Here is a 15,787-nt window from a genome sequence, read left to right as displayed (position 1 = left end):
TTTCTTCCCCCTCTTAATCTATTTTCTAAAGGGGAAGCACCAGCTGAAAAGACTTGAATACACACAAGAGGAAATTGAAACCCAAGACAGGGGAAGGGAGTAGGAAACATGTACCTCGCTCTGGGAGATGAGTTCGGGGTGTCCGTTCAGACCAAAACACACCAGGGGACTGAGTTCCTCCAGTCTTCACAGAGCCTCTGAGAGCAAGCTGTGCTGTATGAAAGAGGATGTGGTGGGTTCCCAGTGGGTAGATGCTGTCAAGATTATTATAGAAAGAGAAAGGAAATTTCTGAAAACTCTAGAACAGGGCTTCTCAGTCCTGGCTGCACATTGGAATCATACTGGAGAGCTTTTACTAAACTGTTGCTGCCCACGTCCTACCCCTAAATTTCTGATGGAAGGGCTGTAAGGACCTTCCACCACCCCTTGGGACATTCCCACAAGCACCCAGGGCTAAGAGTCCCAAATGCACGCTGATCAGTTCTGTCCATCCATTGCAGAATTCTTTCACGTAGTATTACGAATCAGGTGAACAGTTTACAATTAGAAAAGGAGTTGGTTTGGGTGCCTGGGTGGCTCAGTTGGTTGGGCAACCGCCTTTGGCTCAGGTCAGGGTCCTGGAGTCCCGGTATTGAGTCCCACATCGGGCTCCCAGCTCCACCGGGAGTCTGCTTCTCCCTCTGACTTTCTCCCCTCTCATGCTGTCTCTCTCTGTCTCTCTCTCTCAAATAAACAAAATCTTAAAAAAAAAGAATGCAAGAAAGTAAAGGAGTTCGTTTGGGTTTACCTAAAACAGGCTGGATTATTCTAGTTTGCCCTTGTGGTGGTTAGGTTACCAGATCGTAAAAAAATGAATCAAGAATTAGGAAGATCACTGATAGAGTAGACCTTATTTCTACCAGTCGACCGGGTCGTCCGCAGCTCAGGAACTTGTCCTGAGAGAGCGAGGATGGAATGATAATTGAGATCTACAACCTTGGGAACCATGGTGGGGAGAATGGTGAGAATATGGAACTGCTGAGGAGGACACAGCCTGATGAAGTCACACCAGCAGCAAAAGGCACTCTCTTGAGGGAAGTCTGCAATTGGGGACATGGGGGGAGGGGTAAGTGCCAAGAGTGGAGCCCAGGACTAGGGGCTCTGCATGGGGGCAAAGCCCTGGGCATCAGGGTGGCCCACTGATATTGCCAGACAAGAGGGTTTCTGGGAGCATGCTCCTTTCCCGTTTTTTGAGAAGGATGTCAGACTTCTCAAAGTGTGTTTGAAGTATCCGCTAACATAGCCATCTTGTGATAACCTTGTGAAACTAAGGTCTGAGTCAAGAGCTTCTCTTCTGGTGAAGGATAGGATTCATGTAGGTGTATGACATGGAATTTTCGCAATAATCACTTGGACGAAAAATAATCATCATTTGGAAACTACCTCTACCTCCGTCTCCATATTTGCATGCAAGTGCTCCGTCCTAGGAAGCCTGCCAGCTTGGAGCCGTCCATCTGTACACTCGGAAAGGCTAGTGTGAGCAGCTGTGGCCACTAGGATCTTCCCCAGTTGTCCTGTCCTTTGCCTTTCTTCACCACAGGTACCTTTGATAGGCTACTCTCTGATTCTGTGAACTCTTTGTCTGTCTGTCCCTCCCACTCTCACTTGTTCTCAGCATCTCAGAGGCATTTGGATGGTCAGGTTGAGGCTGGGGCTCCCCGACGAGACAGCATGGGGGCATCCCGGAGAGCTGAGGAGAAAACTGCCCACTCTCAGGACATCTTGCCAAGAGCAGTTCACATAACTTTCTAGCTAAAAAAACGCATTTTTTATTGAAATGTCTTATTTCACAAAGTATTTGAGGTGGTTCCCAAGAATATGCACACAATCCAGGCCAATAGGTGGGTAGTTGAGAGAATTCGAGCACAATGGCAGTAAAGGTAAGCTCATCTTCACCACGGTGGTTCTCTGTCCCTCTGCGCACCCCAAACAAAGAGGGATATGGTCTCATATATAAATTCCCCGGTCAAGGGGTGCCTGGGTGGCTCAGTGGGGGTAAAGCCTCTGCCTTTGGCTCGGGTCATGATCTGAGGTTCCTGGGATTGAGTCCCGCATCGGGCTTTCTGCACAGCAGGGAGCCTGCTTCCTCCTCTCTCTCTGCCTACCTCTCTGCCTACTTGTGATCTCTGTCTGTCAAATAAATAAATAAAGTCTTTAAAAAAATAAATAAATTCCCTGGTCCAAAAGCTGAGAACAAGCCAGTCATTTAGGAATGACACTCTGATCCTGAGACCCGGCTATTTCATTTTCAAGGTCCTTTAAAGAAATCCTTGTCCAAGTTGATGTGGCCATTTTGAAGAGGAATTTGGACTATCCAGCAAAGCCTTACCGTAGCATAGAGTCATTCCACTTATTTTAGAAAATGATGCCACAGCCTTACAAGGAGCAGACCCTGCAGCTCTGTTTTTAAAAGCAAAGAATCAGAGACGAACTAAAGGAAGAATAAGTTAAACAAGGCATCGTCATACCACGAAACTGTGAGCACGAATGAGCTACAGTGTATGTGTAATAGTTGTGAGCGAATCAGCCAGCTGCAGGAAGAAATGTATGGTATGATCCTATTTATTTGACTCAAGTTTTTAAAAGCCAGAAAAATAGTAGATATAGAATATTGTGTGAACACGATGGAAACCTGTTGATGCTGGGTGGTAAGAATGTGGATATTTGCACATATCCTTTTTTTAAAAAAAAGATTTTTATTTATTTATTTGACAGATCACAAGTAGGCAGAGAGGTAGGCAGAGAGAGAGGGGGAAGCAGACTCCCGGCTGAGCAGAGAGCCTGATGCAGGGCTCGATCCCAGGACTCTAGGATTGTGACCTGAGCCAAAGGCAGAGGCTTTAACCCACTGAGCATCTGGGCCCCCCTGTACATATCCTTTTTATTTTTCTGATTCCAAGAGCAGAGCAGCCATGGTGATGTTGTACACCAGAGTGACCATAGCATTGTACACTGGCTAGCTCATCAAGTGATGACGGCCCTGTCCACCTTACGTAGGCTTTTATATGCATTAACCCATCTAATCACCTCAACAACCCCTATGGGGGAGATCCTTTCATTATTTCCATTTGTCACACGAAATACAGAGGATCTAGAGAAGCTAAATATTTGCTGAAAGCCACTTAGTAAGGCTGGCTTTGGACCCAGGCAGTTTGAATCCAGAGCCCATGGCCTTAATTATTTTATTATTTTCTTAAAAGATTTTATTTATTTGACAGAGAGAGACACCGTGAGAGAGAGAACACAAGCAGGGGGAGTGGGAGAGGGAGAAGCTGGCTTCCTGTCGAGTGGGGAGCCCAGTGCGGGATTGGATCCCAGGACCCTAGGACCACGACCCAAGCCGAAGGCAGATGCCCAACAGCTGAGCCACCAGGCGCCCCTCGTGACTTTAATTATTATACCGCTCTATAAAACCTCCCAATATCATCAAGTGAGTTGGTGGTTTATTTTTGTATGTATGATCACTTGCATTGTAGGCAAAGGGCACAACCCAGAGGGCAGTGCAGGCAAAGCGGTTCATCAGAGGTGAAAACAGTGCCATTGGGCCAGCTCCTCCATCTAATGACCTAGCTTGAGCTATGTGCATGCATTGTGTTACCTTTATAGGGGTGCCTGGGGGGCTCAGTCATTAAGCATCTGCCTTTGACTCAGGTCATGATCCCAGTGTCCTGGGATTGACCCCCGCATCGGGCTCCCTGCTCAGCAGGCAGTCTGCTTCTCCCTCTCCCTCTGTTGCTCTCTCTGCTTATGCTCGCTCTCTCTCTCTCTCTCTCTGTCAAATAAATAAATCAAATCTTTTTTTTTTTTTTTTTAAGTTACCCTTTTAAATCATTACTGATGCCCCTCAGCCCAGGATCCCCATCAGAGTCACCTGTGGAGGTCTCAGGAAGTTCAAAGCCTGGCCCAACCACAAAGTCCAACACACTAGATCATGGGCAGGGCCTGGTCCCCAGCATTTTTAAAAGCTCCCCATATAAATCTAATGTGCAGTCCGAGTTGAGATCCACCGCTCTCCAGAGTCTGGACAGTGCAACATTCAAGCTTATGATACTTGGCGAGAGCTTCCAGGGAGGACAGTTTGTGTTGAGGATCAAGGACAGATCCAGATAGGGTAACTCTCTTGATCAGACTGCACTTAATGTCTCATGAAATGAAGGCCCCTGATCAGGAAAAGGGAATGCCTGGACCTCCACTGACCCCACCATGTCCACACAGGCCTGTGTAGGGTGGGATCTGTCTGTCCCACTAATGTCTTTTAGTTTTCTGGAGGTTGCCGTGGTGATTCAGCATGGGAGTGGGGACCAGAAGCACATGGATTTGGTATTTGCCAGGCCTGGCTTAAAGGCATCGTTAGGCAGCAGGACAGAATCTTCCTCAGAGGAGAGCTCAGGGTCTATTTCTGACAAATATATCCCAGAAGCCTCAAGATTCCATGGGGAGAAGAGTCTTAACCTCAGGCAGTGATACTTAAACTTGTGGAGAACTTCCTAAAAACACATTTCTGGGTCCCACCCTCAGCCCCTGCTCTGTGGGCTTTGGCAGGCTCTGAGAACTTGTGTTTCTAGCAAACGTTTCTAACAAGATGATGTTGGCACTGCTGGCCTGAGCACCACCTTTTGCAAAGCACAGGCCTAGGATAATAAAAGAGCTTTGGCTTTCTACCTACTTGTTATATCACAGATACACAGAGAGGAGGATCTGCTTGGGGTCAGAAAAGCAGGGTTAAGAACGACCAGCTCCGTCACACACAAAATCCCATAGAGACTGTGTCACGTGTACAGGATGTTAGGCCCATCCCCAGATATTCTGATTCAATCCGTCTAAAGTGGAGCTTCCAAAATCCGCATTTTAAAAAAGACCCTGGAGATGGGAAGAAGGTGGATCTGGACGCTTTGGGAAATTGGACATGGCTATACAGTTGGGATTGACTGTGGGTGGGTTGGCAACTTTGAACCCAGAAAGGCCAATGAAGGGATAAATTAGCATCAGCCTATGGAGAGGATTTCAGTACCTTTGGTGCTCTTCTTAGGAAATCTGCCGGTAACATCTGTTAGGTGAGGACAGAATCCACATGCCTAGACAGGTTCTCGCTTCGGCAGCACATATACACATGCCTAGACGGTCTGCGAATGCTCCCACAAAGAAAAAGCCGGCCGAGACCACTGAATGGCAACTGGTCCACAGAAATGTCCTGACAGACTGGAATCAGGGGTCAAAACTAATGTGAGGAAATACAGTAATAAAAAAGAATAGGCAAGTCCCGAATTTCAGCCAAAGGAAGGAAAGGAGTCCTTTCCTGAGAGAAGAGCCCAGCTTCTCCACAGCTCCTACCGCATTGGAGTCCTAGGGAATGGTGGGGATGGTGTGTGCTAGAAAGAGGTGTGGGTGTCCCCAGAGCTCAGGCAAGTGTAGGTCGTGGTCGTAGCTGTGGCGTGTACGTGGCCAGGGAGGCTGGTGTGCCCGTCCTTCCCCCTCTAGCCAGATCATACCTGGAGCTGGTCTTGAGGTCTAGGCACCCTCTGCGGGGAAGCACAGACAAATTAATGTGTGTTCAGAGTTGGGTGGCTGTGATCATTAGGGTCACATGAGACACAGCAGATGAAAATGTGACTGGTCTGGAAAAGAAAAGGTTTTCCGGGTGGGATGGGGAGCAGTGGTAGTTCCAGGACAGGAGCTGATGGAAATTGTTAATCTTGCCCTCTGTCACAACAGAGGGCAGGTCTGGGAATAGTCTCCTCCTAGTGAGACAGATTTCAACCCTAAATGAAACACCGTCTAGAACAGACTTCTTTGGAGACGAGTTTGGCTGTGAGTCTCGGGATTCACCACCCCCAACGAACAGTCAGCACCATCCCTGGATCAAGCCAGCCGTCCAGGTTGTTACAGCAGATTGACCAGCATGACACACAGAGGTCCAAGATCAGCCATTTGAGGGCATTGTGGCTAGAAACTTCCTTCCAGAAACCTCTGATCAATTTATGGATCTTAGAGCCAAATGACCAGAGGTGTACTGTTGGTCATGTAACATCTTGGAAATTAAGGAGTTTCAGCAGGCATCATTTCTAAAAAGATGCACATCCAGGATTTGAATAATTTTCTTTTACCAAAGAAGACTGGAAGACCAAAAGTGGATATTCCATTATGAATTTTTTTTTGGTGTTAATTTGGGACATAATTCTTCTATATATTTTACTGGGAGATTTTAAACTAACTGGAACTATATGCCATCTGGTCTTCGTGCAAATTGTTTTCAAGGATAGAAGGAGAACCTTGTTTCTTGGCCAAACATGACCGTGTGTGTGTGTACAGACCGTCAGGCCTAATAGAATAATAACTACCTGTGTTATAGGTCATTGTTTCAAACCCAACTAGTTAATATTGAGTTGCTTCCTTGGATAGCCAATGGTGACGAATAATGTGACTTTTATCTTTTTGCATTTGTGTCTTATTCAAAGTAAGCATGCTGGTTTGATGGTTTAAAAATCTGTTCACATTTGTGATACAGATTTGGGGAAATGTTAATATGTTTTAAAATTCTGCAGAATCCTTATTTGTTTTTGGTTGCCAGGAGAGTATGGGATCTTACTTGGTGCTGTGTGTGCCACTTCCAGGAAGCCAGGAGAGGAAGAAACTGAACTGACATCTGTTGAGTGTCTATTTTATCCACCCCAGACACCTTGTCCTCATTTTTCATTTAATCCTCAAGATGCCCCATTTCCTACATAAAACCCCTAAAGACCACGGAAGTATTCACGCATGTCAAGGTGTGCATAGAGTTTGTAATTAGAAAGCACTAAATGCAAACTTAGGTCTGAGTCACAGGGTTGCTTCCTTGGATAGCCAAGGAAGTCACATACATCTTGGTCTGAGTCACATACATCTTGGTCTATGTATCTCCTTTGCATCTTTGCCCAAACTCTATGTTCTTTTTAAAGTGAAAATGGCCAGAATAAGTCTTAAAATCAGCCTTTGTGACCAAAAAACTTGGCAGTACCTTGATCATTTGTTCTTCCCGATTCTTGGTAGAAGTCAGAGTTCTCTTTTCCCTACTGGATGTTCCACGCTTGCACGTCTCATGCATTGGACTTGTAGTGGGAACACCATTTCCTGACCCACCAGCTTCCCAGGTGAGTAGCAATGATGAGAGAGGACCTAGCTCATTGCAGAAGCACATTTTAAATTAATTATTTATTTTTAAAAAGATTTCGTTTATTTATTTGACAGAGAGAGAGAGCACAAGCATAGGGAGCAGGAGAGGGAGAAGCAGGCTCCCCACTGAGTAGGGAGCCTGATGTGGGGCTCGATCCCAGGACCCTGGGATCATGACCTGAGATGAAGGCCGACACTCCCTGTCAGAGCCTTGGCTTTTACTAGGTCGGCACGCTTAATGACTGAGCCACCCAGGCACCCCCAAGAAGGGCATTTTTCAATTGACTTAAGTGCACTGAGCTTCTCATTCCTGTTGGATTTGGCTACCAGCTGGTTCGTTGAAATGAAAGCAGATCCCACGCTGACTTCTGTCATGCATTAAACGTTTGTATCAGGCAGAAGGCACAAGAGCCGTCCTACAACCTGCTCCCGTGAGTTTGGGAAGTCCCAGCTGTCTCTCTCCAGGGCACAGACAGGTAGTCCCCAGACTACCTGACAGGTTTACTTGGGGCAAGTACCACAGCATTCAGCAGGAGGATTGGCCCCCCTACCGGTCAGATCAATGGCCAAGTGGTGGAAGAACCTTCTGAGGAGGCTGCAGGTGTTCTATTTTTTTTATCTGGGTGGTGATTATTTCAGTATTTGCAGATGTAAATTTCATAAAGCTGTCTGTGTGCTTAAGATTTGTTCACTTTACTATATGGAAGTTATGCTCAGTAAAAAAAAAAGGGGGGGGGATAAATGATTGCCCTTAAGTTATTCACAACTTGTGAGTAGGAAAACTATTATATTTTATACAAACCCCTTGAGTTAGAGGTTTTCCATGGAAGGGTCCCTGCAAGAGGAGAAGGCCCCGCAGCTCTTTCACAGGTCCCTGTACCCCTGAAGCAGGGGCCTTCTCTCCTGGCCACTATCCATCACCCCTAAGGGGTCCGTCTTCCACATTTTACTAGGTCGGCACTGCGAAGTCAGCTAGTTGGAGTAGGAGACACCAACCTTTCGTGTGGCTCCTCTTTGTTAAGGTCCTCTATCGTGGGACTCCTGTCGGGGTCTTCCCTCTGAGGACCCGCAGGCCAGCCCTTAGGTTCTCCAAGATTGACACAATAACTGCCTTATTCCACAGGACACCCTCATTCCTGGGACACCTTGGTCTCAAGCCTCTGTTGCCTTCACGCTCTATTCTACCCTGTTTTAAGTATTTCCTTTTCTCAGATTTTGACCTCTTTTGCCCTTCATGCTGTAAAGAACTGAATTTTTAAAAAAAAATTTGATTCATTTATTTGATAGAGATTACAAGTAGGCAGAGAGGCAAGCAGAGAGAGAGGGGAAAGCAGGCTCCCCGCTGAGCAGAGAGCCTGATGCGGGGCTCGATCCCAGGACGCTGAGACCACAACCCGAGCCGAAGGCAGAGGCTTAACCCACTGAGCCACCCAGGTGCCCCAAGAACTGAATTTTAACTGGTGATTTTAACTGAATTTCTCATGAGGCTAGGCTCGAAGGTTCTGGGGGATGAAATAAGATATATTTCCTTAGGTGATAATCCCAGACTCCCTGGGAGATGGATGCGGGAGAGGCTGGAGTCTCACCCTCTCTTTTCCCTGGAGGAGAAAAAGAGGCTTGTGGTGAGTGCAGAGGCCTTACCTCAAAGTACCAACTTAAATGAGTATGGGGTTTGGCCGGCTCCCAGCCCTGGCCCTGGTAGCTCTTTCCTCCAAGGTGAACTTTGGTGGAGCTAAGCCATAAAGACGACCCTTTGTATCAGTTGCCTCTGGGACAGGGTGATTGTGTTTCTAATTTGGCAGTTTCAGAATTGCTGGGACTCTCTCTTACCCGAGTATCCCATTCTGACCCTTCTGCACATGTTACAGACCACCCCTTGTGGTGTCTCTTGTCCTGAGCCCTCCCTGTCAGAGCCTCAGCTTTTAAAAACATGACAAAAATGCTGGCAGACACACACAGAAACCCTTTGCTGGCGTTCCGGATCTGCTGTGGAATCGGTTGTCATGGCAACGGCTGCCCCCACACGAAGTTCATCGTTTGGGGTTCCCATCATGGTTTTTTTTGCCCTCTCTTTCTTCAACAGCAATAGCCAACATGCTATTAAACCAACTATTAATATATTCGTACAACCTTTCTTGGCAGCTTTGAACTCGACTGCATTGGCTTCTAACTTCGGGTCCAATTAGTCATGCCCCACAAGCCAAGCTAACTTTGTGAAGAGGCTGGTGTTGGTTTGGTTTTATTTAGTCTTAGTTATTGTTGGATCCAATATGTATGAATACAGAGATTTGGGGGAGTTTCTATGAAAGCAGCATACGAATTGAGTTCTCTGGCTATACACTTACCTTAATTTTATTTTCTGACATGATACTTCTCATTGGCTTGATTTTAGTTGATGGCTTTGGCATACTCCTTTGTTTTTGTTTTTATCTAAATCCCAGTTAACATACCAGGTAATATTAGTTTCAGGTGTACAATCTAGTGATTCAACACTTCCTTACAACACCCAGTGCTCATCAGCATACTCATTTTTAAAGAACTATGTGTCCATGAAAAGCATAGGAGATTGAATACTTATTAATGAACCAGAGGTTTAAAATAATATCCAACTAGCTGGGTCCTGGTTATATCATGTTATAATTATATAACATGCTTCTTTTAAAATTAAGATTATGTGAACACTAAGAGCTAAACACTAATATATATATATATCTTCAATCTGTTTATTATATATAATATATTTATATAAAATTATATATTTATGTATTATATATGATATAATCATATATTATGTATTAAATATATTTATGTGATATATTTATTATATATATAATCATATATATATATATAAAATTGTTGTTAACATGCATGGGAAATTTACAGAGTTTGTTTGAACTTAGTGTGTCAAATAAAAGGCTGGCCTTCTGAAGCCAAAACCAAACATGTTAGCCACCCTTGACTCAGGGCTGCGGATGAAGGCAGTGGTTGAAGGAATGGGGCAGGACCTCTGTGAAGCTGGCTTACGATGTGCCCCCTACTGAATCTTTCTAGGCAGTTCCTCAGTTCTGCTGGGTCCCAGAGTTGGGCAGTAGCTGGGTGGGCACCACACCCAGCTATTAAAGGGTGCTCATTTCCAACACCAAGGTGAAAGGTCTGGCGTTTGCCTGAAAGCCGTCTCTTGCCAGCTGCGTGGTTGGGCAAGTTACCTAACTTATCAGAGACTCTGTTGTTTCCTCTGTAAGAGTCCTCCCAGCAGACTGTTAATTAAATGAGATCATGTGTATGGGTAACTCTTACTATGGGACTTGACAGTAGGTAGTGTGGGCACTCCAAGGTGATTATTGTTTCAGTTACTGGGATACTATAGACGATGTGGGAAATTCTGTTTTCCTTCATAGTTTTGTCACACTATGTAATGATGTTTAAAAAGATGTCTCCAAACCTTTGGTAGAACAAATCTTCCACCCCATCCCTCCAAAAAACAGTTGTGTGTGTGTTTTTAAAAATTATAGTGAAATACATATAACATAAAATCATCGTTTAGCCATTTTCTGTTGTTAAGTTTCGTGACATTTAGTCATTCACAGTGTTGTACAACAACCACCATTATCTAGTTCCAGAACATTAATCACCCTAAAAGGAAACCTCATAGCCATACCCTATTTCCCAATTCCCCCAGCCCTTGGCAACCACTACTTGGCCTTGTGCCTCTATGGATTTGCCCACTGTGGTTATTTCATATAAATAGAAACATACATATGTGGTCTTTTCTGTCTGGCTGCTTTCACTTAGCATAATGTTTTCAAGATTTATCCATGTTGTGTCTTGTATCACTTCACTTCATTCCTTTTAATTCCTGAACAATGTTCCATTGCATGGCTATGCAGTCCTAGTCCATTTGGGCTGCTATACCAAAATGCCACAGATGGGTGGCTTATAAGCAACTGAAATTTATTCCTCCCAGTGTTGGAGGCTGGGTGCCCAGAATGAGGATGATGGGCAGAGGGCTCTCTTCCAGTCGTGGAGTTACTGTATCCTCACATGGCAGAAGGGGTTAAGGAGCTCTGTGTCATCTTTTTTTATAATTAATTGCTTTCATAAAGGGCTGTGTCCTCAGGACCTAAGTCCCTGCCAAAGGCCCCACCTCCTAACACCATCACATTGAGTTTAAGATTTTTAACACATGAACTTCGGGAGGACCCAAACATTCAGACCGCAGTGTACACCATATGTGTTTTTTTTTTTTTAAAGATTTTATTTATTTATTTGACAGAGAGAGATCACAAGTAGGCAGAGAGGCAGGCAGAGAGAGAGAGAGGAGGAAGCAGGCTCCCTGCTGAGCAGAGAGCCCGATGCGGGACTCGATCCCAGGACCCTGAGATCATGACCTGAGCCGAAGGCAGCGGCTCAACCCACTGAGCCACCCAGGCACCCCTGGTTTTTCCATTTATCAGTGGATGGACATTGGGTTGTTTCTACCTTTGGCTACTGCTAGTAGCGTTACTGTGAAACTTCTTGTACAAGATTTTGTCTGAACACCTGTTTTCAGTTGGATCGGACGAAAATTCTGCTTCACTTTTTTAAAAACTACCGAACTCTTTCTAACTATGCCGTACCGTTTAATGTAGCAATGCCTGAGGGTTCCAGTTCCTTCCCATACTTGTTATTTCCATTTTTTTAAAAAATTAGACTTATCATTTAGTAGGTATGAAATGGTAAATCTCATCGTGGTTGAGATGGTTTTTTATAGTTCTGATTTTGTATGTGTCTGGATTAAAATTTTCTTACTACTGTTCTTAATTTTGGCATATTGCAAAGCTACATGAAAAACCCATTATACATAATTTCCAGTAAGAGATGGGTGTAGAGCATCTTTTCCTTCACAGCTCCTGATACAACTAAGCATAGTGGCTCCTGTGATCTGTACTGTAGACAATGGGGGGATAATTATAGATGGTGTCTGGTGCCTCTGATCTTCTCTGTAATCCTTTTCTTTTGCTTTTAGAGATTTCCTCTGGGTCATCCAAAATGCTTTTAAAACGTACTGATAAGAACTGAACCACCTGCCTGCGTGGGACTTCTGTACTCTCGGCTCCACTGTCTTCGGATGGCATTTTGACCACACCAAAGCCAAGTGACCCACTGCTCATGATGAGTGACGAGAAGAACCTTGGGGTGTCCCAAAAACTGGTCTCACCTTCAAGGAGCACAAGTAGCTGCTCCTCCAAGCAGGGAAGTCGACAGGTAAAGTTTAACCAATGCAAATTTTAAGATGCAAATTTATACCAAGAAATTGGCCAATTAAGATGTGTGCATTTACTGGGGAACCCCTACTTCTCAGTGGAAGAGCGTTTGCTTTCAGTCATACCTTAATTACATGAGAAGAGTAAACTTTAGGTGCTTTTAATAAGGCAGCTTGAATGCTTACCTGATGGGAAGGATCTATAGTTGGCTCTTTGCATTATTTTTTTCCAATCCTTGCAACTCTCCTCCAACACAGATATGCATATCCCTATTTTCTCCCCGAGGAAGCTGAGTCAGACCACCTGAGTTATTGGCCCAAGGATACACAGCTAGCAAGTGGCAGAACAAGAAGTCAAAACTCAGTCTGACTCCAGAGCCCACACTTTCCTTTGTACCATACCAATAAAGACAAAAAACCAGTCACTGTTCCAGTACGTTTAATATTTTCCTGCCTTCCTCTACATTCCCCTTCACCACAGATTGCCATGTGGGTGACTCTGAGTCTCCCTGGGAGAGGGAATTAAAGCCACAGAGAAGTGGTCAAAGGAATTCAGTAGGAAGAAGAAAGAAGTGAAACAAAGAGCTGAATATGGAGTGCCTGAGTGCCAGTCGTAATTATATGTTATTTCTTCATTTTCTTTCCAAGAACTCTCTGTTGGCAGAATTCACTGGCTTTAGGTCAGTGGCAGTAAATGCACGTTAATCATTATAATCGTACCACCTTCGGTGAAGTAGAGAGTGGGCTGTCAGGAAGCTGTGGGTTCACGACACAGTGGTCTCTGAGCCTTTTCAGCATTTGCTGGCTGTGCTGGCATTGCCTTTCCTCCATGGGAAGCTCTGGCCTAAGAATTGGCCCAGAGTCCTTGGTTCCAGATTTAGAAGCAACAATCCGGCAGCCTCCCACCTCAGGCATGCCTGCACATTCTGACGCATCATCACAGGTCTCTCCATCTGAGCACTGGCTGGGACAGGGAGCTGGCCACTTCCCAGTGCTGCTTCGTGTCATTAGAATCTACGATTCTAGACAGGTCGGATTTTGCCCCAGGCTGGACATTTTGGGAGCTCTCCAAGATCTCCTGTGAGGGGTTAGGAAGACAAAAGATTTTTTTAGCACTGTAATCACTTCTGTCTGGGGTTTTAAAAAAACGACTAAAACTAGTCCTTGGTTAATGCATCGTGGCCCCTTTGGAGTTCTGGCTTCAGAAGGGTGAGATAGCTCATTCAGCTTTCCATGGGGTGCTTCTCTCCCTGAGCCGAGAGTCTGATGGGGATTAGAGCCTGAATGTGGGATCTTTCCCTCACCCTTTGTACCTAGTCACATTTATTGCTATGTCCTTCTTGGATAAAGAGAAGGAACAGGATTCATTTAAATGGCTGGTGCTTATAACAAGTATAGGAATCAGAGCTGTGCGGTGACCTTCTATAACTGAATACTACAGGAATTTTCTTTAGGTGTTGTTACTTGAATTTTCTTTAGGTGTTGTTACTTGAATTGATGAACTTGGTTTTCGCACAGCTTCTTCTGAGCTTGTCCTAAAGATGGAGAGGAATGTGCAGAAAGCCTCAATTTTTTCCTGCTTAGAATGGATGGCCATTCAGCTCTTCATTCATCAAATGGTCATCTTCTATATTTAGGATCTCCCACTTTACAGTATGTGTAACATTGCTTTATATACATAAACGCTTCTAGGCAGGGCAGGTGGATAATTTAGTAAGTTTATTCCAACTCTAGACTGAATCTAGTTCTACAGGGCATGTTTAATTTCAGGGACCATTTTCTTATTCTGCCCACTTTCCCATCCTTCTGTCAGAGGGAGGTGTTCTGTCACAGGAGTGGCTTAGCTCCTCCATCCGTGTCGTTCACCTCGACAAGCTATGTCTGTTCCAACATCACAAGCTGTCCCAAGGTCGTCTTTCATTCTCTAAAGGTACAGGCACCTTGGAAGTTCAACCTTCATGGCTCTGAGGGAGCAGAGACGTATCCCATGATCTCACAGATGCTAAAGATAGTAACACTGTGTTTCTAGTCACTTCACTGGAAAGTATGAGTTCAACACTTACAACTTCAAGATTTATATAATAAGAAATTTAATGTGAGGAATGTTGAATTCTAGCTGATAAAGATGATCTGTGCAACAACCTACTTGTTTTTTAAAGCTTCAGTTTAAAGCCACTATGAGGCTGTTCTTTTCATTTCGTGGTGAGGAGGGGGTGGGTAAGCCTGATGGTGACCGTGTTGGACCGTCCTAATGCTGGGTTTTCTCCTGTGCTTTAGAATTATGCTTTAGAGGGTCATCTTGAGTTTGTTTCCCCATGTTCTTTCCTAGCACCCGCCCTGCCCTACCTAGGGATTTGCTATTACCTGCTTCTTGCCTCCGAGGACCCCAACCAGAGCCAAGGGTTATATTTGCAGCTGGAGGCTTCTGTTCCATGTCAGTGATAGAATGTCCAAGATCCACTACCAGGCCAGCATACTTGGCCCAAGTCTGATTGTAAGGCTGTGTCTGCCTTCTGCCATCTCCCTGGAAAAGGCAAGATTTTTTTTGTTTTTGTTTTTGTTTTTAAAGACCCCATTTATTTATGGGACAGACAGAGATCACAAGTAGGCAGAGAGGCAGGCAGAGAGAGAGGAGGAAGCAGAGAGCCCGATGCGGAGCTCAATCCCAGGACTCTGGGATCATGACCTGAGCCGAAGGCAGAGGCTTTAACCCACTGAGCCACCCAGGAGCCCCGATAAGGCAAGTTTTAAAGCCCCCTTTCACTGTGGTATGGAGCTCCCCCTTCCACATTTGCTTATTTCCAGCTGTGAGCCTAACTCAGGTCCCAGACTTTTCCTATGGACATTCTTGGCCCCATTAGCCCACAGAAGCAGAACTCCTAGATACTTCTGTCTGCAATTTCTTTTGCATTTCTATTTTGTGTTGATCCATGGAGATATTTAATTTTTTTAAAATCACACAGACATACACACTAAGCCCCTACATGTCTGTAACTTTGTATATTTTTGCTGTTTTGGACCTGGGGTGGTGACAAGAGAGGGTCACTGAATGCATGCACTTACAATATAATCTTGGCTGAAAGACTCTGTCATCTTAGGTCGTTTTACTTAAATTCTCCTCTAGCATTGCTAGGTGACATTGAGAGTATATGTACTCCGGCTACACTGGCTTTCTTTCAGTTCCTTGTGCTGAACTTGCTCTTGTCCTTGTTTCTTGAACTGAATTTGAACTTGTCCTTCCTATCCCAGAGTCTCCTCACATGAAATCACGAGGAACTATGCATTTAGGTAGAGGTATTCTCTATCTGTATGTCTTGTTAGAAAAGCTTAAAGGACAGAATGATCAAGAATTGTGAT

The 15,787-nt window shown here is 44.8% G+C and overlaps 1 protein-coding gene across 7 annotated transcripts in view; it reads left to right on the top strand.

The window, feature by feature from the left end:
- OSBPL3 (oxysterol binding protein like 3) overlaps positions 1-15,787 on the top strand; it is a 179,290-nt gene that overhangs the window by 77,446 nt on the left and 86,057 nt on the right. For all 7 annotated transcript variants that reach the window (XM_004743308.3, XM_004743312.3, XM_004743309.3 and 4 more), the window contains exon 2: positions 12,194-12,432. In XM_004743308.3, coding sequence (XP_004743365.1) covers positions 12,337-12,432 — 96 coding nt within the window. In that variant the 5' untranslated portion in view covers positions 12,194-12,336. The remainder of the gene's footprint in view (positions 1-12,193; positions 12,433-15,787) is intronic.

This window comes from Mustela putorius, unplaced genomic scaffold (assembly GCF_011764305.1).
Source record: "Mustela putorius furo isolate JIRA1106 unplaced genomic scaffold, ASM1176430v1.1 tig00003845_pilon_pilon_pilon, whole genome shotgun sequence".
Classification (NCBI taxonomy): domain Eukaryota; kingdom Metazoa; phylum Chordata; class Mammalia; order Carnivora; family Mustelidae; genus Mustela; species Mustela putorius.
This window is presented reverse-complemented; position numbering and strand designations above follow the sequence as displayed.